This window comes from Zalophus californianus, chromosome 7 (genome assembly GCF_009762305.2).
Source record: "Zalophus californianus isolate mZalCal1 chromosome 7, mZalCal1.pri.v2, whole genome shotgun sequence".
In the NCBI taxonomy this organism is placed as follows: Eukaryota; Metazoa; Chordata; class Mammalia; order Carnivora; family Otariidae; genus Zalophus; species Zalophus californianus.
In genome coordinates this window covers 70,366,677-70,393,655 of record NC_045601.1, presented here as the reverse complement: position 1 = coordinate 70,393,655, position 26,979 = coordinate 70,366,677, and the positions used below count along the sequence as shown (strand labels likewise).

At 37.9% G+C, this 26,979-nt stretch overlaps 1 protein-coding gene across 4 annotated transcripts in view; it reads right to left on the bottom strand.

Annotated features, from left to right (window-relative positions):
- Positions 1–26,979, bottom strand: part of RNGTT (RNA guanylyltransferase and 5'-phosphatase) — a 319,849-nt gene that overhangs the window by 219,823 nt on the left and 73,047 nt on the right. For all 4 annotated transcript variants that reach the window (XM_027603258.2, XM_027603259.2, XM_027603262.2 and 1 more), the window contains exon 9: positions 14,277–14,412. In XM_027603258.2, the coding sequence (XP_027459059.1) occupies positions 14,277–14,412 (136 nt within the window). The remainder of the gene's footprint in view (positions 1–14,276; positions 14,413–26,979) is intronic.

Sequence of the window (26,979 nt, the reverse complement as noted above, 5' to 3'; positions counted from 1 at the left end):
TCCTCAGGTATCCACCCTTCTACCTATCCATCCAATATTTCCTGAGCCCAAACTATGTATTAGACACAGCCCTAAATGCTGCAGAATTAAGCATACAATCCCTACGTTCAAAGGAGAGTCCCAGGAAGAGAAGAAAATACATAAGTAGCTGGGTCCAATGAAGAGTTCTAGTTTTAATGATAGATGGCTATATAGAGTGACCATGCAGCTTACTGTCTGTATCAGAATACTTCTGAGAATGAAACAGATTCCTATTAATAACTACACAAGACAACAGATGTAAACCTACACTATTTCAGCCAAATAAGGACATATGGTATAAGCTTAACAAGTAGTTATTTCTAATTGAAGAATAAGAGAAAGATTTGATAATAAGACATTGTGACCTATTAGTCAAATCCTGAAAGATACAAGTGGATATCTCCTAGCAGGACAGTAAATGAGCCAAACAGTATTACAAAGGCATGAAAAATGGTGGTTTTGAGTAAACTGTCCAAAACTCAGTACAGATGGAGCTTATGGTTTAAGGGTTCACAATCAAAGACAATGCTAAAGATATAAGCATGGCCCAGATAAAAAGAATATTATGTTTAGTAGTTTGGGTTTCATGATATGGGCAGTGGGGAACCACTGAAGGATTTTAATGAGAGGAAGTAATTAATTGTTCTCTGGAAACGTGTAGACCTTCAAAGCTCATCTCAAAGCTCAAAAGCTCATCTCCCACTTGATTCTAATTATCATAGTCCACCCTGGTGATGAAATGTTCTGGAATTAGATAGCAGTAATGGCTGTACAATCTTGTGATATATTAAAGACTACCAAATTATACAGCTTAAAAGGATGAATTTTATAGTACATGAATCATATTTCAATTTTTAAAAATAAAACTAAATTTTTAAAAAATTCTAAAATCAGTTCCTCAGAATGAAGGAAAATGATGGAACCCCAGATACACAGCATATTGATTATATACATTCTGTAACTATAGGCACAACAAAATGACTGAAAGAAAATACAACAAAATGTTAAAATGTAACCTCTTCTTGACAGTTGAATTTTTCTACTTTATGATGTACAGACTTTCTAAAATTTTAAAAATGAGTATGCATATTCCTTTACAAAAACATTAACAGTTGAAAAGACATGTCATTTTCCCAAGATTCTTCCTATTAACTTTGGTGATTAACTGTTATATTCTCCTCTTAGCCTCAATATAAAATCAACTGAGTTTCACTGATTGTTTCAAATGAATTAATGCCACATTTCTAAACTCCTATTTTCCACATTTTGTGGGTCAAAGAACATAATTTAGAGAGCAAAACAAAAGCTTCAATGCTCACATCTGACAGCCAGACAATTAGGTAGTTTGAGTTATTCTTGGATTTGGAATTTTACAAAAACAATTTGCAAATGAAAATGTAGAAGAAACAGGAAACTACAGAGGACTGTTTTAATTAACTAACTGGAAAAACAGATATGGCAACTATAATTCTGGCCCAAGTAAATTGACATCATGAATCATATTGCTATTTTAAAACTTAGCAAGAGTCTATTATGCAGCTTTCATTTGTCCAAGTTTGGGGTGAAGATAAATAGTACTGCTCAGTTAAATCTGCAGATGGTTAAACATCTAATTTTTAAGCATTATTTCCTACCTGGAATGCCCTCAGGCCGTGTCCAACAAAAATCTCTTTCTAAAGAAATCTTTCCGTATCTAATGCCAATTTCTCTATAAAACATCTTTCATTCCAAACTAACTAGATTTAATTTATTTCTCCTCTAAACCACCACTGGACTTTTAAAATACCAATCGTCAAAGTACTGTTTCATTTGAAGGTCTCCTCCATCACTACCAATTTTTCTCCACCCCTACTAAATGAAGTAAAAAGTCTCAAAGGTGAGGCCTTTTTTTCACCCCTCTGCACTCTTGGCATAGCAATTTGAACATGAAAGGCATTCAAAAAATAGTAGTTCAATGATAAACTATGCTAAGCTGTGGCAAATGCTTTAACTTAAAGCGTTTTTCTTCCTTTCATTTTACTGATTATAATGCTGAAAAACTGTATCTTAAATGAAGTAACAAAAACAAAAATGTTCTTGCTGTTCCCGTGAACTCACTAGCAGAGCTGCCACACTGACTGTGCAGTTTACAAACAGCGCAACTCCAAGGGTGCCAGTCACACGAACTATAACGAGAATGGAGCACACTGGAGACAGGCAGTGCACAACACTTCCAACCTTACATAGTGGCTGTGTCAACCACTGGGGACACACACCCATATATGTTCCAAATGTTTATGTATATATACGTGTCATTTTATTACAAAATGACATTTTACTACAGCCCCACAGAGTACACAGTACTCTTTGTTTTGTGACTCTATTTACTCTGCTCGGTCTCTGCCACTACATCCAACTATACGACCTTCTATCTTCCTTTCTAATCTTTACTACCTGGTTCATAATCATCCTCTCAACCTGGATTCCTACCATCACTCACTAGGAACCACCTAATCATTTTCCTTGATCTTACTTCCACTGCCCTTCTTCACACGACCTCAACCTCTCAACCTCTCAACCTCCCTAAGATCACATCCTGAACCTTCTCATCACCACAAACTATATCTCAGAAGTGACTAATTCAAGCAGCCTATTCTCCCATCAGTCTTCCATCTTCTGGTTTGCATACTCCAATGTCTAGCTGGTAAATAAAAACAAAGCACATGGGATAGGGGCCACAAGCATTCAAAACACTTGAAAAGTGATATTCCCTCTGTTAAACAAATACATATTTTATGCATGTGGTTTTCATTAAGATCATCCTATCACTGAGAATTTAAATAAACATTCACAAGCCACTTCCTATCCAATAGCGGATAAAAACCAGAAAGAGGAGCAAATTTCACCTTAAGACAAGAAATCATTCTCGTACAAATTCCAGAGAATTATTAGCCACATATAATTCAATCTGGCTCATGAAAAAGATACAACCTAGAAGAAAGGTTAGAAATTTTAAAAATGTAGGTAAGTAGTATCTCTGTAGAAAGGAGACCTGCAGTTGTGAGAAGTTATAATAAAGATGTAGAGTCCCTTTTTCCCTCAAAGAAAGGCAGTGAATGTGTGGCAAAGAGATAAACCATACAACCAAGGGGTGCCTGAGTGGCTCAGTCGTTAAACATCTGCCTTAGGCACAGGTCATGAGCCCAGGGTCCTGGAATAAAGCCCCACATCAGGCTCCTGCTCGGTGGGTGGCCTACTTCTCCCTCTCCCACTCCCCCTTCCTGTGTTCTTGTTCTCACTCTCTGTCAAATAAATACATAAAATCTTTAAAAAAAAAAAAAAAAACATACAACCAAAAACAGCAAAGAGAAAGATGAATGGTCTGAAGGCAAGCCTACCAGAGATTACTCTGCAAAGTATAAGCTTACTGTTGTATAGATTTGCACATGAAGTATAACCTAACTTCTTAATCAAATAGCCTATTCACCCAAAAGCTAAAGAGAGCAAGTGGCAAACCTCAGAATAGCCAGGAAACTGGATGCACTTGGACTGCCAAACATTAAACTGTATGCTTAACTCAAAGTATTAAAATCAATCTAAAACTACCACTGAAAGACCAAAATACCAATAGAATGAGAAAACAAATCAAGAAAGAAACAATGATATATAAGGAAATCCACTATACAATAAAAATTATATATCCAATTAAAAAGGAAAAATAGATTAGCAGAATGGTGTTGAGGCAACAGTTTAGACAGTTGGAAATAAATAAAATCATACCCTTATCCACTCCTTTTATCAAAATGTATTTCAGGTAGATCAAATATTTAAATATACAAATAAAACCACAGAAGTACTACAAGGAAATACAGGTGAGTATTATAATAATTCTAAAGTAAAAATATGAACAATAGGAAGAAAAATAAGTAAAAATTTTTTAAAATGACACAAAAGCCAAATATTAAAAACTAAAATGTTCATAATTTTACCGAAATTCCTATATAAATTTAAATTTGTGCCACAAAAAACATCAAAAAAGTAAAATACATTTTTTCAAAATATGTATCACAAAGGAATACCCTAATAGACAAAAATTTCTTATAAATCAGTAAGAAAAAGATGAACACCCAACAGAAAAACATATAAGGGATCTGAACCAGCAACTCACAGAAGAAATAGAGTAAATCATAAGGAAGTAACAAAATGTTAAACCTCATTAACAATTCACATAAATGGAAAAAAAGTAAACATTTATTTACTCTGTCAGACACTAGTATCAGCACTTTATAAACTATCCAAATTTATCTTCACAACAGCACCAAAATCTAAGTACTGTCTTTAGCCTCCCTTCACTACTGAATAAATTATTTAAATCTCTCATATACTAACTGATGCAGCCAATAGGCACCAACAGTTAGAGTCAGAGCTCTTAACTACTAAGCTATACTGTCCTATAAAATAGAAAAGAATTCCTTCTCTCATCAAATTAGAAAATATTCAATTTTCAAAATCCAGTGTTTAAGACAGTGTACAAATTCTTTAAATATGGTTGGTAGACTTGTGCATAGGTTCAAACTTTCTGGAAAGAAGGGTACCAATTATACCTGTCAGTGCAGTACAGTGGGCACGCCCTCAAACGTAGCATACTTAACAAGGTAGAGCTATTACCATCCCCTCCTTAGGAGCACTACTCCTCTTACACACCAAGCTATAGTACTACCAATGAGTGCCTGGCCTCCACTGTCATTCTTCCATAAGTATGTAACTCAGGCAAGGCCCTTTGGAGTCTTCCCTGGGATTGACAAAAGGATGTCGGAAGAAAAAGTTCTCTTTCTGCTTACACTACAATGCAACTTGCCTCTCATGTGAAAGAGTCTTCATGAAGAACGAGACCAAACAAACAAGCAAAGAAAGAGAATGACAGAGCCTGGCCAGTATCCTGTGAGGCCCCAGATCCAACCTGAAGCAGGCCAAGCTGAAACAATTACTTATGCCAATCAAGTTCTTTTTTTCCTCAGTTACGTTAAGTTGGACTTCAGTTACTTGCAATCAAAAGATTCTTAATACACATTATAAACTCACCTCTAAGAATCTTCTTATTATAAAAATTGCACAATTGTGGAGGAGTACAAGATGGCTGAGGAGTAGGAAACCTTAAGTTCAACTGGTCCCAGAAATTCAGCTAGACAGGTATCAAATGATTCCCAACACCTGAGAACTCAACCAGAAATCAAAGAAAAGAATAGCTGCAACCCTACAAGGAGAAAAGCAACCACTTTCTGCAAGGTAGGAGGGGCAGAGAAGTGAGTCTGAGGCGATATATGGGAAGAGAGACCCCAGGGGGAAGGAGATTCCATCACCCAGCTACCAGCAAGTGACAGAGCAGCAGAGCACAAAACTGGAACTTTTAGAAATCTGCTCCAGTGAGAGACATCGTTCAGATGGCTAAGCGGGGGATGGAACCCTCGCTGAGACAGTGCGATCTTAGGATCCCTGGGGTCAAAGGAAGACTGGGGATGCTTGAGTGAGGCAGAGTTCCCAGGTATTGGAGCGGTGAAGCCGGCTTCAAAGAGTGAGCTCAGGAGTGGGCTGTCAGCTTGGGGTTGCCATACACCACAAACTGCGACACAGTCAGGCTACTGTTTTCCTAGCAGGGGCCCAACAAGTGGCAGAACCGGCAAAACCCCCCATTCCTCCCCCAGGGAGGAGTGGTGGGGGAGCATGCTCCAGTTGTCTACAGGCTTTGGAGACTCAAAACAGGGTCATATGCCTGAGACAGAAATGCTGAGTCACAGGCCAGGAGAGCACAGAGTGGGAAGGAGACCAGGGACACAGGAGTGATTGACACTTTACTCTGAGGGCACATTAAGGAGTGGGGCCCAGAGTTCTCGGCTCCAGGGCAGAGATTGGAAGGAGCCATTTTCATTCTTATCCTCTAAAGCTGCGTGGAAAGCCTTCAAGGAACAAAAGCCACGGAGAGCAAACCTGAGCACTGCTTAGCCAGGCCCCCTGGCAAGGGTGATACAATTCCACCTGGGGCAAATGCACTTGAAAATCAATCCCAACAGGACCCTCCCCCAGAAAATCAGCAAGAACATCCAGCCAAGACCAACTTTACTGATCAGTGAGAACTGCAAAACTCCACCACAAGGGGAATACACATAGAATTCGTGGCTTTTTTTCCATGATTCCTTAGTCTTTCAACTTTAATTTTTTTTCTTTCCTTTTCCAACCAATTTCTTATTATATCAACTCCTTTTTAAAATCTTTTTTAATTTTCATTTTTTACATTCTAACCCTTCATTATACTTAATCTTATTTCACATATATATATAAGTTTTTCTTTCTTTAAAATTTTGGGATTCTAACAGAACAAAATATACCCAAAATGTAGTGTATGGCTCTATTCACTTGTCTGATCATATTCTCTTTTATGTTGTTTTTTATTTTCTTCTTTTTTGTTGTTTGTTTTGTTTTGTTAAAGTCTTTTTTATTTTCATCTTTACAATTACATTCTATTTTACAATGTATTTAATTTTATTTCTGTATAAATAAGTTTTTCTTTTTATACAATTTTGAGATGTAGTTTCTTCTAGCAAAATGACCAAAATACACACAGGAGAGAGTGTACTGCTCTGTTCTCTTCATATGTCCGTTTAATCCCTTCCATTTTGTTGTTGTTGGTTTTTTATTCTCTTTTGTTTTTTCCTTGTCTTTTAATTTCCAAATTCATAATTACATTCCATCCTTACATTGCCTCTAATTTTATTTTTGTACATATATAAGTTTTTCTTTCTTTACAATTTTGGGATCTAGTTTTCAAAAAAAAAAAAAAGACCAAGATACACATGGAATACAGTGTATGCTCTATTCTGCTCACCTGTCTGCCATATTCTTTTTTTCCTTTTCTCTCCCCCCCCCCCCCCGCCCCCACTCCCAGTTTCAGGTCTCTTCTGATTTCCTTAGAGTATATTTCTCTGGGGTCGTTGTTGCCATTTTAGTATTTTGTCCTCTTGTTCAGCTATTCTTCACTGGACGGAATAAGACGAAAAATTCACCTCAAAAAAACAGAACAAGAGGCAGTATTGAATGCCAGGGACCTAATCAATACGCACATAGCAAGATGATAGAACAGGAGTTCGGAAAAACAATTATAAAGATACTACCTGGGCTTGAAGAAAGCATAAAAGACACTGGAGAATCCCTTTCTGGAGAAATAAACAACTAATATCTAACCAAGTCGAAATCAAAAAGGCTATTAATGAGATGCAATCAAAAAAGTGGAGGCTCTAACTACTAAGGAAATGAGGCAGAAGAGAGAATTAAAGATATAGAACACCAAATAATAGAGAAAAAGAAGCTGAGAAAAAAGAGAGATACACATCTACTGGATCACAAGGGGAGAATTCGAGAGATACGTGAAACCATAAAGCGAAACAATATTAGAATAATTCGGATGCCAGAAGAAGGGGAGAGAGGGGCAGAAAATATTGGAGCAAATTATAGCGGAGAACTTCACTAATCTGGGGAAGGAAACAGGCATCAAAAACCAGGAGGCACAGAGAACCCCCTCAAAATCAGTAAAAATAGGTCAACACCCTCACATATAATAGTGAAACTTTCAAATCTCAGAGGCAAAGAAACTCCTGAAAGCAGCTCAGGACAAGAGGTCTGTAACCTACAAGGATAGAAACATTAGATTGGCAGCAGACCCATCTACAGAGACCTGGCAGCAAGAAAGGACTGGCATGATATATTCAGGGCGCTCAATGAGAAAAATATGCAGCCAAGAATACTTTATCCAGCTAGGATGTCATTCAAAATAGAAGGAGTGACAAAAAGGTTCCAGGAGAAACAGAAACTAAAAGAATTTGTGATCACCAAACCGGCCATACAAGAAATATTGAAAGGGGTCCTCTAAGCAAACAGAGAGCCCAAAAGTACACAGACCAGAAAGGAACAGAGACAATATACAGTAGCAGTCACCTTACAGGCAATACAATGGCACGAAATTCCTGTCTTTCAATAGTGACACTAAATGGGCTAAATGCCCAATCAAAAGACAAAGGGCATCATCAGATTGGATAAAAAAGCAAGACCCATCAATATGCTGTCAGCAAAAGGCTCATTTTAGACCCAAAGACACCTCCAGATTTAAAGTGAGGGGGTGGAATACCATTTATCATACTAATGGACATCAAAAGAAAGCTGAGGTGGCAATCCTTATATCAGACAAATTAGATTTTAAACCAAAGACTGGAATAAGAGATGAGGAAGGACACTATATCATAATTAAAGGGTCTATCCAACAAGAAGATCTAACAATTATAAGTATTTATGCCCCTAACATGGGCGCAGCCAATTATATAAGCCAATTGAAAACAGAATCAAGGAAACACATTGATAATAGTACAATAATAGTAGGGGGCTTTAACACCCCGCTCACTGCAATGGCCAGATCATCTAAGCAGAAGATCAACAAGGAAATGAGGGTCTGAATGACACGCTGGACCAGATGGACTTCACAGATATATTTAGAACATCTCACCCCAAAGCAACAGAATACACATTCTTCTCGAGTGCACATGGAACATTCTCCAGAATAGATCACATCCTGGATCACAAATCAGATCTCAACCGGTACCAAAAGACTGGAATCATTCCCTGGATATTTTCAGACAACAATGCTTTGAAACTGGAACTCAGTCATAAGAGGAAAGTTGGAAAGAATTCAAATGCATGGAGGCTAAGGAGCATCCTATTAAAGAATGAATGGGTCAACTAGAAAAGTAAAGAAGAATTAAGAAAATTCATGGAAACAAATGAAATGAAAACACAACTGCTCAAAACCTTTGGAATGCTGCAAAGGTGGTCCTAAGAGAGACATATGTAGCACTACAAGTCATTCTCAAGAAACAAGAAAGGTCTCAAATACACAAGCTAACCCTACACCTAAAGGACCTGGAGAAAGAACAGCAAATAAAGCCTAAACCCACCAGGAGAAGAGAAATAATAAAGATTAGAGCAGAAATCAACGAAATAGAAACCAAAAGACCGGTACGACAGATCAATGAAACTGGGAGCTGGTTCTCTGAAAGAATTAATAAGATTGATAAACCCCTGGACAGACTTATCAAAAAGAAAAGAGAAAAGACCCAAATTAATAAAATCATGAATGAAAGGGGAGAGATCACAACCAACACCAAAGAAATGCAAACAATTATAAGAACATATTATGAGCAACAATATGCTGACAAATTAGGCAATCTGGAAGGTATGGATGCATTCCTAAAGAGTATAAACTACCAAAACTGAACCTACCAAAACCTGAACAGACCCATAACCAGCTAGGAAATTGAAGCAGCAATCAAAAATCTCCCAAAAAACAAGAAACCGGGCCGGACATCTTCCCAGGGGAATTCTACCAAACATTTAAAGAAGAAATAATACCTATTCTCCTGAAGCTGTTTCAAAAAATTGAAATAGAAAACTTCCAAACTCTTTCTATGAGGCCAGCATTACCTTCATCCCAAAACCAGACAAAGACCCCACCAAAAAGAATTCCAGACCAATATCCCTGATGAACATGGATGCAAAAATTCTCACCAATATACTAGCCAATAGGATCCAACAGTACATTAAAAGGATTATTCACGGGCACCTGGGTGGCTCAGTCAGTTTAAGCGACTGCCTTTGGCTCAGGTCATGATCCTGGAGTCCCAGGATCGAGTCTTGCGTCGGGCTCCCTGCTCCGCGGGGAGTCTGCTTCTCCCTCTGACCCTCTTCCCTCTCGTGCTCTCTATCTCTCATTCTCTCTCTCAAATAAATAAATAAAATCTTTAAAAAAAAAAAAAAAAGGATTATTCACTATGACCTGGTAGGGTTTATTCCTGGTATGCAAGGGTGGTTCAACTTCCAGAAATCAATCAACCAAATACACTATATTAATAAAAGAAAGGACAAGAACCATATAATCCTCTCAATAGATGCAGAAAAAGCATTTGACAAAGTACAGCATCCTTTCTTGATTAAAGCTCTTCACAGTGTAGGGATAGAGGGTACATACCTCAATATCATAAAAGCCATCTATGAAAAGCCCACAGTGAATATCATCCTCAAAGAGGAAAAACTGAGAGCTTTTCCCCTACACTCAGGAACACGGCAGGAATGTCCACCATCACCACTGCTGTTCAACATAGTACTAGAAGTCCTAGCCTCAGCAATCACACAACAAAAAGAAATAAAAGGCATCCGAATCAGCAGAGAAGTCCAACCCTCCTCTTTCCTGATGACACGATACTCTATGTGGAAAACCCAAAAGACTCCACCCCAAAACTGCTAGAACTCATACAGGAAATCAGCAAAGTGGCAGAATATAAAATCAATGCACAGAAATCACTTGCATTTCTATACACTAACAATGAGATAGAACGAAGAGAAATTAAGGAATCGATCCCATTTACAACTGCATGCAAAACCATAAGATATCTAGGAATAAATTTAACCAAAGATGCAATATGGATTGGAAGAACGAATATTGTTAAAATGTCTATGCTACCTAGAGCAATCTACACATTCAGTGCAATCCCTATCAAAATACCATCAACTTTTTCCCCAGAGCTGGAACAAATAATCCTAAAATTTGTATGGAACCAGAAAAGACCCCGAATAGCCAGGGGAATGTTGAAAAAGAAAACCAAAACTGGGGGCATCACAATCCCGGACTTTAAGCTATATCACAAAGCTGTAATCATCAAGACAGTATAGTACTGACACAAAAACAGACACATAGATCAATGGAACAGAATAGAGAGCCCAGAAATGGACCCTCACCACTGTGGTCAACTAATCTTTGACAAATCAGGAAATATCCAATGGAAAAAAGACAGACTCTTCAATAAATGGTGCTGGAAAATTGGGACAGCCACATGCAAAAGAATGAAACTGGACCATTTCCTTACACCATACACAAAAATAGACTCACAATGGATGAAAGACCTAAACGTGAGACAGGAATCCATCAAAATCCTTGAGGAGAACACACGCAGCAACCTCTGCTGCAGCAGCTTCTTGCTAGACACGTCTCCAAAGGCAAGGGAAACAAAGGCAAAAATGAACTATTGCGACTTCAAGATAAAAAGCTTTTGCACAGTTGACAAAACCAAAAGACAACAATCAGAATGAGAGAATATATTTGCAAATGATGTATCAGATAAAGGGCTAGTATCCAAAATCTATGAAGAACTTATCAAATTCAACACCCAAAGAACAAATAATCTCATCAAGAAATGGGCAGAAAGCATGAACAGACACTTCTCCAAAGAAAACATCCAAATGGCCATCAGACACATGAAAAAGTGCTTGACATCACTCTGCATCACTTGGCATCAGGGAAAAACAAATCAAAACCACAATGAGATTCCACCTCACTCCAGTCAGAATGGCTAAAATTAACAAGTTGGTAGGAATGCAGGCTGGTGCAGCCACTCTGGAAAACAGTATGGAGCTTCCTCAAAAAGTTGAAAATAGAGCTATCCTACAACCCAGCAGTTGCACTACTGGGTATTTACCCCAAAGATATAAATGTAGTGTCAGAAGGGGCACCTGCACCCCAATGTTTATAGCAGCAATGTCCACAATAGCCAAACTATGGAAAGAGTCCAGATGTCCATCAACAGATGAATGGATAAAGAAGATGTGGTATATATATACAATGGAATACTACTCAGCCATCAAAATAATGAAATCTTGCCATTTGCAATGACATGGATGGAACTAAAGGGTATTATGCTAAGCGAAATAAGTCAATCAGAGAAAGACAATTATCATGTTCTTAATGATATGTGGAATTTAAGAAACAGAACAGAGGACCATAGAGGAAGAGAGGAAAAAATAAGCCAAAACAAGAGAGGGAGGCAAACCATAAGAGACTCGTAATCATAGGAAACTGCGGGTAGCTAGAGGTAAGAGGGGTGGAGGGACAGGGTAACTGCGTGATGGACATTAAGGAGGACACGTGATGTAACGAGCACTGGGTATTATATAAGACTGATGAATCATAGAACTGTACCTCTGACACCAATAATACACTGTATGTTAATTAACTGAATTAAAATTGTTAAAATTGTTAAAAAAAATTGCACAATTGTGAAAGGAAAAAAGTATAAGGATATGCATTCAAGTGTCTTCCAATTAAAAAAAAAAATCAAAATGTATACCAAAAGAAGACTGGTTAAATAAATTACAGAACTATTTCTTAAATTTGCCTGATTAAAATCACTTGGGCGGGGCACCTGGGTGGCTGTCGGTTAAGCTTCTGCCTTCGGCTCAGGTCATGATCCCAGGGTCCTGGGATCAAGCCCCGCGCATTGGGCTCCCCGCTCCACGGGAAGCCTGCTTCTCCCTCTCCCACTCCCTGTGCTTGTGTTCCCTCTCTCGCTGTGTCTCTCTCTGTCAAATAAGTAAATAAAATCTTAAAAAATCAAATCAAATCAAATCTAATCAAATCACTTGGGCACTTATTAAAAGTACAGATGACTCTGTCCCTGGGAGAGTCTAATTCATTAGGTTGGGGTTGGGTTATGGAGATGGGTCATAGTTTTAAAGACCATCCACCACAATTTTCACAGTCAAGATAGTTTGGATACCCCAAACTATGGTGTTTACATATACAATGGTATACTATTCAAACATTTATGTGAGAAAGACATCCAAACCAAACTGCTACATGGGGGGAAAAAGACAAGTTACAAAACACATGTACCATTTGGTTCTTTTCATACAAAATATTTAACTATAAATGTGTGTACATATTTCACCAGAGCGCTCATTTTCAACCAAGGCAGAGGTTTCACGATTATTCAGAATCTTATTGGACTATAAAGGAACCCAACTACACTAAAGAACCTATGTTCTGAGTTGCTATTATTAATATGAATGTTACATTCCACAGGAACGGAGATAGATTGAACACTGTCACAGAGAAAAGTCTGGAATAATGTTCATCAAAATGGTAATAGAAGTTACTCCAATAGTAGGTCTGGTGATTTTTACCAGCTTTTTCCTCATATTCTAAAGTATTTTAATTTTTATCTACAATGAACAGGTATTTTCAGAATTGAGAAGAAACCTGTTTATATGGGAGAAAGTTAAAATATTTTTAATCAAGTAATTTTATGATTATTAAATATATTTTCTGAAATGGGAAAATTCAGGGGCACCTGGGTAGCTTAGTCGTTAAGCATCTGCCTTCGGCTCAGGTCAGGATCCCAGGGTCCTGGGATCAAGCCCTGCATCAGGCTCCCTGCTCAGCAGGAAGCCTGCTTCTTCCTTTCCCACTCCCCCTGCTTGTGTTCCCTCTCTCGCTGTCTCTCTGTCAAATAAATAAATAAAATCTTTAAAAAGGGGGGGGAGTTCTCATCAGGTTTTAAAATTCAAATGTATAAGTATAGTGGTTGTTGGGGCGCCTGGGTGGCTCAGTCGCTAAATGTCTGCCTCCGGCTCAGGTCATGATCCCAGAGTCCTGGGATCGAGCCCCGCATCGGGCTCCCTGCTCAGCAGGAAGCCTGCTTCTCCCTCTCCCACTCCCCCTGCTTGTGTTTCCTCTCTCACTGTGTCTCTCTCTGTCAAATAAATAAAATCATTAAAAAAAAAAGTATAGGTTGCTTTCAAAGGCATGATTCTCTTTAAACAAGAACTATTAGTCCTTACAGCTAAAAAGCCAAGGGGAAATGTGATATGTTGTATCACGTAATTAAAATTCAATTGACAAGTAAAACAATAAAATTAGTCTTTTCAACAAGAATTATTTTTTCAATCACAAAGAGCAAAAAAAAAAAAAATAAAGATTTAATTTTGTTCACTTATTCTCACAGCCAAGACAATGATCAAGTGAGAGTAAGTGAAGGTAAGAGATAAATAAAATTTAACACCTAATAACAAACTGGATTACTTTCTTCATATGTCAATTATACCTCAAAAAAATATTTAAAAAACTAGATTATAAGTTTCCTATTGAATTAATAAAAATATACATTTAAGGGAGCCTTTAGTCAGTTAAGTTTCCAACTCCTGATTTCGGCTCAGGTCATGATCTCAGGCTTGTGACACTGAGCCCCGCTTCGGGCTCCACACTTGACATGGATCCTGCTTAAGATTCTTTGTCTCCCTCTCCCTCTGCCCCTCCCCACTAAGAAAAAAAAAACAAAACATATTTACTTGAAAGAAAAAGAAAAATAGCAGTGTCTAATTAAAAAAAAAAAAAAAATAAGACTTACCCCATCCAAGAGAGTATTTGATAAATGTATACGGAGATCTTTACGAAATGGAAATTCCAGATTTGAAACATGAAACACTGAATTATCTCTATCAATCATAAAAACTTCATTTGTGCCATCAATCAACATCATATACCTGTAAATGAAACATTAAAAGGATATATTAACAGTATAATTCAAGTATAGGGTCATAAGAAATAAGTTATTTTTCCTTAGACTTATAATAGCTGCACAGAATAATGACCCTGGAGTCCCCCAACCCCAACAATTATCATTCAAATTAAAGTACCATAAATAACAAATACTTTTTTAAAGGAATTTTTTTTCCTATAAAAACACACAGGGTATGGAGAAATCAAAGTCTTTTTACGGAGACAATGTGACGTTGAAGTCCAACCTTATGATCCACGTTAGGAGAGAATAGTTCTCTCTCTTTTTTTTTAAAGATTTTATTTATTTATTTGACACAGAGAGACACAGCAAGATGGAACACAAGCAAGGGGAGTAGGAGAGGGAGAAGTAGGCTTCCTGCCGAGCAGGGAGCCCAACACGGGGCTCGATCCCAGAGCCCTGGGATCATGACCTGAGCCAAAGGCAGACGCTTAATGACTGAGCCACCCAGGCGCCCCAGTTCTCTAATTTTTATTAGATCTTAAACATCAAAGTTTACAAAACACACATACACTTATATGCAATTATTGCACTTTATTAGCCCAACAACTTTATGAATTAGTTATTACTCTCCACTTTGCAGTAGGAAAAAAGAGAAAGTAATTGATTTGCAAATGGCTGGACTTCAAAGTATCCAATGTTCTTTCTACTACACTACAGTTAGCAAAATAGCTAACCCCTCTCTTTGATTCAAGATTATGATATAGCCAGATTATCACCATTTCAAGACAGTTCTCATTCATTCCTATAAAATTAAAATTTTAAAACATATTAAACATTAAACACAAAACATTTTAAACATTTTAAACATTCCTGAGAATTTTTATCAGCCCTTATCTTCTTAGAGCCAATCAATTTATGGGGGGATTTATATACTTTAATATGCATCATTCCCTCAAATGATCAAGTTACCATCACTGCTTCCCCATCAGTGGATCACCAAGAAAGGAGGTGTACTTCACACTATATATAAAAATAAAGTCCAAATGAATTCAAGTTGAGGAAATTACAGATGGATAGGCTATGCTACCAAATGAATAATGGCAAGATTGGAGGTGAAAATGAAGATGATATCCAGGTACCAAAATCTTCAAATGAGAGAAAACTGACAGCAATAAGTAAGAACGTTAAAAGCATAAGACCCAAAAGAACAGAATTTTATTTTATTACGTTGTTCTTGCTTGCTGTTAATTGAAAGAGTGAAGGAATAATAGTCTGGATGTACCACTGAAAATGGAAGAGAATGCTAACTGGTCTTGCCCAACCTCATGTCCACAAGATATTTCAGAAAAAAGAAGCAACAACTGAAAGATGTACCTCAATCAAGTTAAGGCCAGGGGGTAGAAGAAACATTAAATGAAACATTAAATGAAGAGATGGAAGTTAACATAGCAGAGGTTAATGTAACAGAGGATAATTTGTTCCCCATAAACAAGTGTTCTAAATAGCAAATAGACATGTTTAGGAGAGGAGAGAAGAAATGGGAGAGCTGATTAAGGTACAAGAAATGTGTGACAAACAGGTTGAAGAGCAGCAAAGAAGACCAAAAGAGCTTACACCTGGGGACTAAACTGGAAGCATGCTGTTACTAGTGTTTTCAAAATTAGTCCCAGCAGGCCCCTGGAGAGAAGGTGGAGAGCTCAGGCCCTTGCTACATATTGAAACAGCAGTAGCCCTAGCAGGTGTGGGTCCTGGAGAGTCAGGTTACACTAGGAAAAATAAAATCAGCCTCAGTCTAGAATGACTGCGCCTCTGAGAGACTCCTAGACCAACTGCCAGGTCAGCTGGCTGGCAGACAACAGAAATACTTAGCTCCCAAAGCATTCCTGCACATGCTTTTCAAAAGCAGCAACTCCTGGTGGATAGGGAGAATCTAGATTTCTTGGAAGAATTTAGCCTTCCCCTGGATTGTGTTTCAAAGAACATTTAAGTCAACAGGAGGAAAGGTCAAATAAAAAGCAATTGTGATACCTTCTGCAAAAATGGTATTGAAGAGGGCGCCTGGATGACTCAGTTGGCTGAGTGACTGCCTTCGGCTCAGGTCATGATCCTGGAGTCCCGGGATTGAGTCCCGCATCAGGCTCCCTGCTTGGCGGGGAGTCTGCTTCTCCCTCTGACCCTCCCCCATCTCATGCTCTCTCTCTCTGTCTCTCATTCTCTCTCTCAAATAAATAAACTCTTTAAAAAAATGGTACTGAAGACTTAATCCATCATGTTGTTCAAGGACTTAGGCCAGTACTTTGCAAAGCTTAATATTTACTTTATGGCAAAATGAATTAGGGAAACACTACCTTTCTTTTAGAAAGTCAAGATACATGTTAGGAACATTTAAGGTTATGAGAAAACATATAAGAAGTCTCTTTATGACAATAAAAAGGAGTAAATGGCATCCAAATTGGTAAGAAGTAAAACTTTCACTATTTGCAGACGGCATGATATTCTATGTAGAAAACCCAAGAGACTCCACCAAAAAACTACTGGAACTGATAAGTGTACTCTAAAACATCGATGAAAGAAGCAATCTACAGATTTAATACAATGCCTATCAAAATACCAACACCATTTTTCACAGAACTACAATGAATAATCCTAAAAGTTGTATGGAACCACAAAAGACCCCAAATAGCCAAAACAATCTTGAAAAAGAAAAACCTGGAGGCATCACAATTCCATACTTCAAGTCATAGTACAAAGCTGTAGTAATCAAAACAGTATGGTACTGGCACAAAAATAGACACATAGATCAATGGAACAGAACAGAAAACCCAGAAACAAACCCATGATTATATGGTCAATTAATCTTTAACAAAAGAGACAAGAATATGCAATGGGTGAAAGTCTCTTCAACAAAGGTGTTGGGAAAACTGGACAGCTACATGTAAAAGAATGAAACTGGACGACTTTCTTACACCATACACAAAAATAAATTCAAAATTGATGAAAGACCTAAATGTGGACAGGAATCCATCAAAATCCTAGAAGAGAGCAGAAGCAACAATTTCTCTGACATGGGCCATAGCAACATTTTTCTAGATATGTCTCCTGAGGCAAGGGGGAAAAAAGCAAAAATAAACTACTGTGACTACATCAAAATAAAAAGCTTCTGCACAATGCAGCAAACAATCAACAAAACTAAAAGACAACCTACTGAATGGGAGAAGATATTTACAAATGACATATCTGATAAAGGGTTACTATCCAAAATATATAAAGAACTTATACAACTTAACACCCAAAAAACAATCCAATTTAAAAATGCCCAGAAGACTCGGACAGACATTTCTCCAAAGAGGACATACGGATGGCCAACAGACACACAAAAAGATGCTCAAGATCACTCATCATCAGGGAAATGCAAATCAAAACTACAATGAAATATCACCTCACACCTATCAGAATGCCTAAAATCAACAACACAAGAAACAACAGGTATTGGCAAGGATATGGAGAAAGGGGAACCCTCTTGCACTGTTGCTGGAAATGCAAATTGTGCAGCTGCTCTGGAAAACAGTATGGAGGTTCCTCAAAAAATTAAAAATAGGGCGCCTGGGTGGCTCAGTTGGTTAAGCAACTGCCTTCGGCTCAGGTCCTGGAGTCCCAGGATCGAGTCCTGCATCGGGCTCCCTGCTCAGCAGGGAGTCTGCTTCTCCCTCTGACCCTCCCCCCTCTCATGCTCTCTCTCTCTCTCTCATTCTCTCTCTCAAACAAATAAATAAAATCTTTAAAAAAAAAAATTAAAAATAGAACTAGTCTGCAATCCACTAATGGCACTACTGGGTATTTACCCAAAGAATATAAAACCCTAAGCCTAACGGATGCACATACCCCAATGTTTACTGAAGAATTATTTACAATAGCCAAATTATGGAGGCAGCCCAAGAGTCCACTGAAACAAATGGATAAAGAAGATGTGGTGTGTTTGACGCACCACGGAATAATACCCAGCCATAAAAAAGAATGAAATCTTGCCATTTGCAACAACTTGGATGGAGCTAGACAGTATATAATGCTAAGTAAAATAAGTCAGTCAGAGAAAGACAAATATGATTTCATTCATATGTGGAATTTAATAAAACAAACAAAAGAAGGGGGGGGAGCGAGAGAGAGAGACAAGCCAAGAAGCAGACTCTTAACTATAGAGAACAGATGGTTACCAGAGAGAAAGTGGATGAGGGGATGGGTGAAATAGGGGGTGAGAATTAAAGAGTACACTTATCTCGATGAACACTGAGTAATGTTAGAATTGTTGAATCACTTTATTGTACACCTGTATGTTAACTACACTGGAATTAAAATAAAAAACTTTTAACAAAAGAAAAAAGAGAAGTCTGTTTATCTTATTTAGCCCATTATCTTTAAACTTAATCCTGACAGTATTCAGCAGAATTAGTGTTCTACATTCACAATTTGAGAATTATGCTAGTACATTTTAAAATTCAGAAAAAAGAAATGGTTTGCCTCTTCTGCTCATGACAAAAATTGTATTTCCCTTTTCACTGGCTGCTCAGAAGCTCAGAATTAATGTTGAAATTGAATAAATATTCAATCCCAGGGTATGGCATATTTGTTTTTCCTGTCATAATTGTTAATTTCCTATTCATACTTTAACACATTATATATATATATGTGTTATGTTTATCTCTTACTATCAGACCTTTCTTTTGACTTCAAATAGAATATTAAAAGAAAAAACTGTCTATGTACACTTATCGTAAACAGATTTTTTTTTTAAAGATTTTATTTATTTGAGAGAGAGCATGAGCACGAGCAGGGAGAGGGGTAGAGGGAGAGAGAGATGCAAACTCTCCACTAATCAGGGAGCCAGATGTGGGGCTTGATCCCAGGACCCTGAGATCATGACCCGAGCCAAAGGCAGACTCTTAACCAACTGAGCCACCCAGGCACCCCTATTGTAAACAGATTTAAAAGACCAAGGGAAAAAAAGGCTTTAGAAGATAGAATTCAATATAAAGGATTGCTCATGGGAAACACAGCTTGCATCTGCAGAGATACCAAAGAAATTATTTCACAGTTGGTATTCAGGGATTCTTCTGCACATAAATATTCAGGCTTTGGAACAAAAGTTTCTGGGATATGATTTTTTGGTTTCAACTCCAGTCATTCCGAATCATGTGTTCTTTTGTTATATGATATCTATGAAAAATAAGAAGCTTTTTCATGTTAGGGAGAGAAGATAAGGAATGTAAAAATATTCCACATCACTCCAAAGTCTCTGAAAGCAGCCAGATGCTTTAAAAAAAAAAAAAAAAGGCAACTATCCCATATACCATTACATGCTGGCAAGACACTAAACAAATACCCCAAACACAGTTAAATACTGAAAAGGTGAAGTATATGACGCTACAGGAGCATACAAAAGGTGTGGAGATCCTTTGGTATTCCAGAGGGAATCTCACGTACCTGATAATAACAGCAGGTTATTATCACTTACTGAGCAATGACTATACACGGAGCAGTGTTCAGAGTACTTTACATTAACACATTTAAGCCGTACAGTAACCCTACCACGTAGGTAAAATTTTATCCCCATTTTCCAGATGAGGAAACTGAAACATGTATTAAGTAACTTGCCTAAGGTCATAAAGCTGGCAAAATAACAAAGCTGATATTAAAACCTAGACAACAGCGTATCTCCACAACCTCTACGGTATACTGCCTCTGGCCTGCATTATGCAGGAGTTAACGGAGCAACTGCTATTGGGTGGGAGGGTGAAGGAAAGGCAGGTGGGGGTGCTGACAATCAGAGCTTGGTACAGTCTACCAGGTGCAATATCTTTGAAACAAAAACCAAATGCGCTTGTTCTGGCAACTAAAAACACTTCAGAATACTGAAGCATAAAGAGAAAAAGAGGAGGGGCGCCTGGGTGGCTCAGTTGGTTAAGCATCCGACTCTTGATTTTGGGTGAGGTCGTGATCTCAGGTCATGAGATCAAGCCCTGAGTGGGGCCCCACGCTGGGTGTGGGGCCTGCTTAAGATTCTCTCTCTCCTTCTTCCCCTACCCACCCCTAAGAAAGAGAGAGAGAGGAAATGGTATGGCTTGAGACTAGAGAAGTAGTTCCAAACTTAGGAATTAATGAAAATCTTTTTTTTTTTACTTTATTACTAGAAAATGGAAAACCCCTTGAATGAGACAAACAGAAACCATATGGGTAATTCAAGCACTGATTTAATATAGGAACCTGGCTACACAGATACTGAAAAGCTGAAAAGGTAAAAAGGGAAGGCTAAGGAAATCAAGAGATTAATAACTATAGTAAGTACTACCATCACCAAAGGGCTGGGGGAACAAAATTGGAAGAGGTGTGTTATGAGAAGCTAGGAGCCTGGAGGAAGGGTATTATGGGGCTATGACTGGAAGAGAATGGGGACGTCCATGGAGTTTGGTGTTCAAACCTCTAAGGAGTTGGCACCACATGGCTGATACCTTGGCCTCTGAGAGGAGCCCTGCAACTCAAGTTTGAATCCCTATGGAGGAGGCACAGAGAAGAGGATGCTCAAACTGCTAAGGGGACACAGCCCAGTGGAGGGTCAGTGAGGAAGAAATGCAAGTGGCACTCCATCTATCTAGAATGCACCACCCAGAAGCTGGTACCTGGGAGAGGGAGCAGCAGGGCTGGTGCTGGGGAGTGCCAAAAGAAGCTGGAGCATGAAGTGATGGTTATCGTTGGCTGCTGGAGGTATAAAGAAACTAGAAACAGAAGTCCTTTCTCTTATCTACCAAATGCCCCCCAAGGGTCCCAGTGGTAAAACCTAACAGGAAGCAAGCTGGCAAGGGAGAAATGCAGTTTGCAGAGCCCCGGGGTCCCATTATGGTTTAAAAGGGTAGACCAGAGTTGAGAAATAATAGGTAAATAAAAGGCAGACCACTGAAAGGCTTTTAGCAGAAAAAAGCATAATCTGACCCCCATTTTTTAAAGTTCACTCCCACATAATGTACACTCCTACAGAGTAAGAACCAACGGGTAGACCAGAGATATTAGGAAGCTTCTGTTGTATACCAAGTGGGACTACAAGTGGCAAAGATTACTTAGAGGTAAGTGGATAAACTCAAGGCATTCTAAGAGGCAGATTGACAGGACAATATGCTATTGATTAGACAGGGGGCTGAAGGAGCAGAAGTCAAGGATGACTTCCTAGCCTCTGGCATAAGTAACTGGGTGTACCTTATTTACTGAGCCATGAAGCATTTATGGAGGAAGGAGTAACTGGTTTGGCTTGGCAGAAGTGACAGATATCGGGGTGCCTGGGTGGCTCAGTCGTTAAGCGTCTGCCTACGGCTCAGGTCATGATCCCAGAGTCCTGGGATCTAGTCCCACATCGGGCTCCCTGCTCAGTGGGAAGCCTGCTTCTCCCTCTCCCACTCCCCCTGCTTGTATTCCCTCTCTCACTGTGTGTCTCTCTCTCTCAAATAAATAAATAAAATTTAAAAAAAAAAAAAAAGAAGTGACAGATATCATGTTTTAAATACGGATACGGAAATTTTCATTTCCACACTGAAAATGGAAAGGCCTCTCCTGGCAACCAGGTTAGAAATAGGCTCCGGTTCTAAACCAGACAATCAAATGTTCCCTTCCCAAAACTTTTAAGTTCAGTGAGTAACAGAGAGGCACAGGAATAGCTGAAAAATTATTCAGAGCAACAGCAGAGTCACTGTCAGCAAGTGCCAGTGGTGGCTTCCTACTCAGTGTTCCTGTGCCTGATCTTGGCGCTCTGGTCCTTGGTACCTGGCTGCCCTTGATTCCTACCCATTTTCCCAGACTGGTTCTCCAAAGAGCCTTCCAATTTCTTGCTTTCCTTAAATTAGCCAAAGTTGATTTCTACTGCCTTCAGTCAATGTAATGCTAATAGATATGCCGGGTTTTGTTGTTGTTTTTTTTTCCTTTGTGCCCACTGTATAACAGGTAAATTCAAGTAATTTAAATGTGTCTATGATGTAACCTGTTATGTTCCCCAACATACCCTTAATACCAAGGGTTACATGATACTAGCTCTTTACATAATAATTTCATGCCAAGAGACATGCCATCTATTTCCTGTCCTTCAACAGAGATAAGTATATAACATTAAGCCCAGAGTTTACTTTCCCTTTTTACCTTTTCTCTCATAAGAACGCATGGCCAAACCTCTATACCAGCTATATTCCCTCTCATCTCTATTACCAAAAAAACTGGCACGCAAGTACCTGAAACCTAATTCTCAAGGTTGTGAAACTATACAGAATAAATTCAGGTATACTAAAATTTCTTACAAAGAAAATTCAGTTTAGAGCCACTTCCCCAGATACAATTATAAACCTGCCTGACATAAGAGCAGGTGGTCAGCCTCTGCCCCCTACCCACCAACACCTGTTGCACCTTATTCTAAAAACAATACAGGAACAGCTGACTTGCCAAACACCAGCTTTCTTCCTTCCCTGTGGGAGCTTATGCACACTTTGCCTTTTTCTCTCACTAGCTCACCACTCAGTAAATTTTATCTATGGTAATCTCTTTTGCAAAGTATATCCATGTCTCCTTTAACCCAATTTTTTTCTGTTTTTTTCAACTCTTAAAAAAAATTATATTACATCTATTTTACCATTTTTTTAAATAAAAAGACATTTTTCCTCTTTCTCACCTCATTCACTTAGTTCCATTAATGAGCCTAAGAAAACTCTTATCAAGGCTAGTAACACATCTGTATCAAGCAAAATTAAAAAGTCATTAAGATTTTAATCCACCTACACAAAATAATCAGTATCACAGAGTCCCCTTCACAATCTCCATCATACTCTCTCTTCCTCATCCTGTAAAAGCAAATCAGTTTTCCCCAACAGAATTTTTAAACTAGTCAAAATAGTGTTTTTTATAAACTTCCTGCATTTGTTCCAATTATAGTTTGGTTAGTTACCAGTGTTGGAACAGTACCTTTTGTCATTTTTCACAGCTGACATACACAGTAACGTAGCTACCTTAGTAATCAAGCAAACTTTATAGCCTCGGCTGACAACCCAACTGCCATTTAGACTAGAATTCTACAGAAACAGCCTAAAGTCTACCAAAATAAGTTCAGGAATCTCAGAGAGAGACTTCGGATGAATTTAGGAATCACTGTTCCCATCACTTTCACAAAAGCAACAATACTTGATGATAAAACAATGTAATCCTACACATGAACTTTCCTTTCAAACTAATAGCTATTTACCTGTTTTATGTGACAAAAATTGTATTTCAACCCTTAAGAAGAAAAACTATTTGAAAGACAAGTGCAACTTTACCTTATTTCATCTTCCAGAAATTCAAAGAAATTACATTAAGGTCATTCTTATTTTCACATTAACAAATTAAAGAGAACACCCACACATACAGTAATGCCGCCACCACCAACACCTCACCTTTTCAAAATTTCTGATTACTGTTAACAGTCACTGAAATGAAGACATAGTTCCATATATTCTCATCAAAAACTCAAAACTTTCATTCAGCATTATAAAAGATTCCAACCCAACAAGTAATTTTATTTTGATTTGATTCTATAAGCACAGCAATCTTCTTCAAAAGGATTAGCTCTTTTTTAAATCCTCATATCACATAAATTTAAGGCCATGAAACAGATGTGATTAAGGTTTTGTGGTGAAGCCCACAGCTTCATTCTATCAAGTGATCACTTACATACACACAACAATAATTAAACAGACAACATGTATTATTTAATTTTAAACTGCAAAGCCCATTCACTTCCCCACCAATTTAATTGTCAAATTTGTCTAACCAGCCTTTGATCTTAGAATGTTAATTGTATATTAAATGGCAAGCCGGTAGCATGCCACTGAACACTTAAACAACTCACCAACATTTAAATGTCTTCTACCTAAGCATAAGCCATCTTTGTTTTATATGTTGTTTATACAGCAAATTTTCTACTATGTTCTGTTCACCTACTTTTTTTTGTTTAAGCTCGGTACTTGGTAAAACAAGTCTATGGAAAAATCATCAAATGACTCTTTTTTTTCAATTTAGGGAATTCATCACAAGTAAATCTTGAAGACCTGAGGGTATCTACCATTAAAAAAAAAAAAATCACAGCTTCTCCAAGCTTTCTCATTAAAATATGTGCACTTATTTCTATTAACAGATATTAATAATTTTCAAATAAAGATGTTTCTGTTTCAAGACACCCCCTTCAACCAGCAAGATTTAGAGTGTTGTGCAAAGCTTAAAAATCAACACTATAAAAGTTTCGAAAAGTGTAAGGCCCACTGTCAGTTTCTAAATTTCTCCCTCCCATTCCACAGAACTAATGATATGTAATACAAATAATCAAGTGTATAATAAGATATAGAGCAAATTTGTTGGACCCAACAATTAAAAATATGATTTAATCTGTTTACTTTGTTTACACATGTCAATGGTACAAATGTTATCATTATGGGCTTTGGGAAGCCTATATTACCAGACTCAACAGTGCTTGCTATCTAGATCTCTAAAAAAATAGGCAGACAGATTAGAAACAAAAATCTCATCAAATATTATGATTCTAACTGTCCAACTCCTAAGCATATGCTTTAACTTTAGATTTGCAACTTCTTTATCCCTTTCTCATTTTGCCACCTTGCACAGCTCAGAAATTGTGTGCATGCCTATTTCTAAGCCTAGGTATTGTACTACTATACCATCTTCTCCTAAAATACATGGGAGTCTACTATGATAGTTAAGAACATGCATCCCAGACAGACTCTTCTTAGCTCTGTGATTTTGCACAAATCACTTGACTGCTCTAAGACTCAATTTCCTCATCAAAAGTCTCTACCTCTCAAGGTACTTGAAAGAATTAAGTGAAGTAGTACACCCATGTTCATTTCATCGCAGCATTATTCACAACTGCTAAATTGTGTAAGCAACCCAAGTGTCCACTGACAGATGAATGGATAAGAAAATGTGGTATAGGGCGCCTGGGTGGCTGAGTCGGTTAAGCGTCTGCCTTCGGCTCAGGTCATGATCCCAGGGTCCTGGGATCGAGTCCCACATAGGGCTCCCTGCTCAGCAGGGAGTCTGCTTCTCACTCTCCCTCTACCCCTCTCCCCTGCTTGTGCTCTCTCGCTCTCTCTCTCAAATAAAATAAATAAATGAATAAATAAAATCTTAAAAAAAAAATGTGGTACACAGTGGAATATTATTTACCCTTTAAAAAGGAAATTCTCACATATGATACAATACAAATAAACCTCAAGGACATTATGCTAAGGATATAAGTCAATCACAAAAAGACAAAATAATGGATGACTCCACTTATATGAGGTACCTAGAGTGATAAAAATCAGAGGAACAGAAAGTAGAATGGTGGTTGTTAGGCACTGGGCTAAGAGGGGAATGGAAAACTATCATTTAATGGATATAATGTTTTAGTTTTGCATGATGAAAAGAGTTCTAGAAAGGTAGTGATGTTTGCACACATTATGAATGTATTTAATACCACTGATCTTAAAAATGGTTAAGATGCTAAATTTTATATTATATATACAACAATAAAAATAATTGAAAAAGAGAAAGAACTAGGGTGCCTGGTTGGCTGAGTTGGTTAAGCATCTGCCTTTAGCTCTGGTCATGATCCCAGGGTCCTGGGATCCAGCCCAGCATCTGGCTCTGCTCAGCAGGGAGTCTTCTTGTCCCTCTCCCTCTGCTCCTCCCCTGCCCCGCTCATGCACACACTCTCTCTTTCTTCCAAATAAATAAATAAAATCTTAAGGAAAAAAAAAAGAGAAGAAAAGAAAAAGAGAAAGAATTTTAAGCAAGTTACCACATGAAGGGTTCAGAACAGTGCCTGGCACATGGTAATAAAATGTCAGCTATTGAGGCACTGGATGACCAAGTCAGTTAAGCATCCAATTCTTGGTTTCAGCTCAGGTTATGATCTCAGGGTTCTGAGATCAAGCCCCACATTGGGCTCTGCCATCAGCGTGGAGTCTGCTTAAGATTCTCTCTCTCTGCCCCTCCCCCTGCTTGCGTGTTCTCTCTCTAAAATAAATGAAATCTTTTTTTAAATGTCAGCTATTGTTATTATATCTAAAGAAATATAGTACTTAAAGCTGGATATTATTATTATAAATACTACAACTAGTATTTTACACACTCCAAAAAAGAATTGAGGTTATTGACAAAACAATCCTTGGATAAAACAGAAAGGATTAGTTTAAAAACTTTGTGGACAGGAAAGAAGACAACCCTTCCAAGGAGAGAAGAGAGAAATGAATAAACACAAATTTTGAAATGTAGAAGAATAAACCATAGGTTACCCACAGTCCACAAACTCAAGCTTATCAGTGTATTCACACAAAAGCAGACAGCAACTACAATAAATAGTTACTTAATTCATTTTTCCATGAATAGGTGTCACCCAGTTTTGTAAAACCAGAAGCTATACTACTTGAATGAGCAATAACTCAAAACAGAACTCAAAATTAAAAAACTTAAATCAAGTGGATCTCTCAATCTACTTAGGAACTTGTTTTCTAAACACTTGAATAATAAAAAC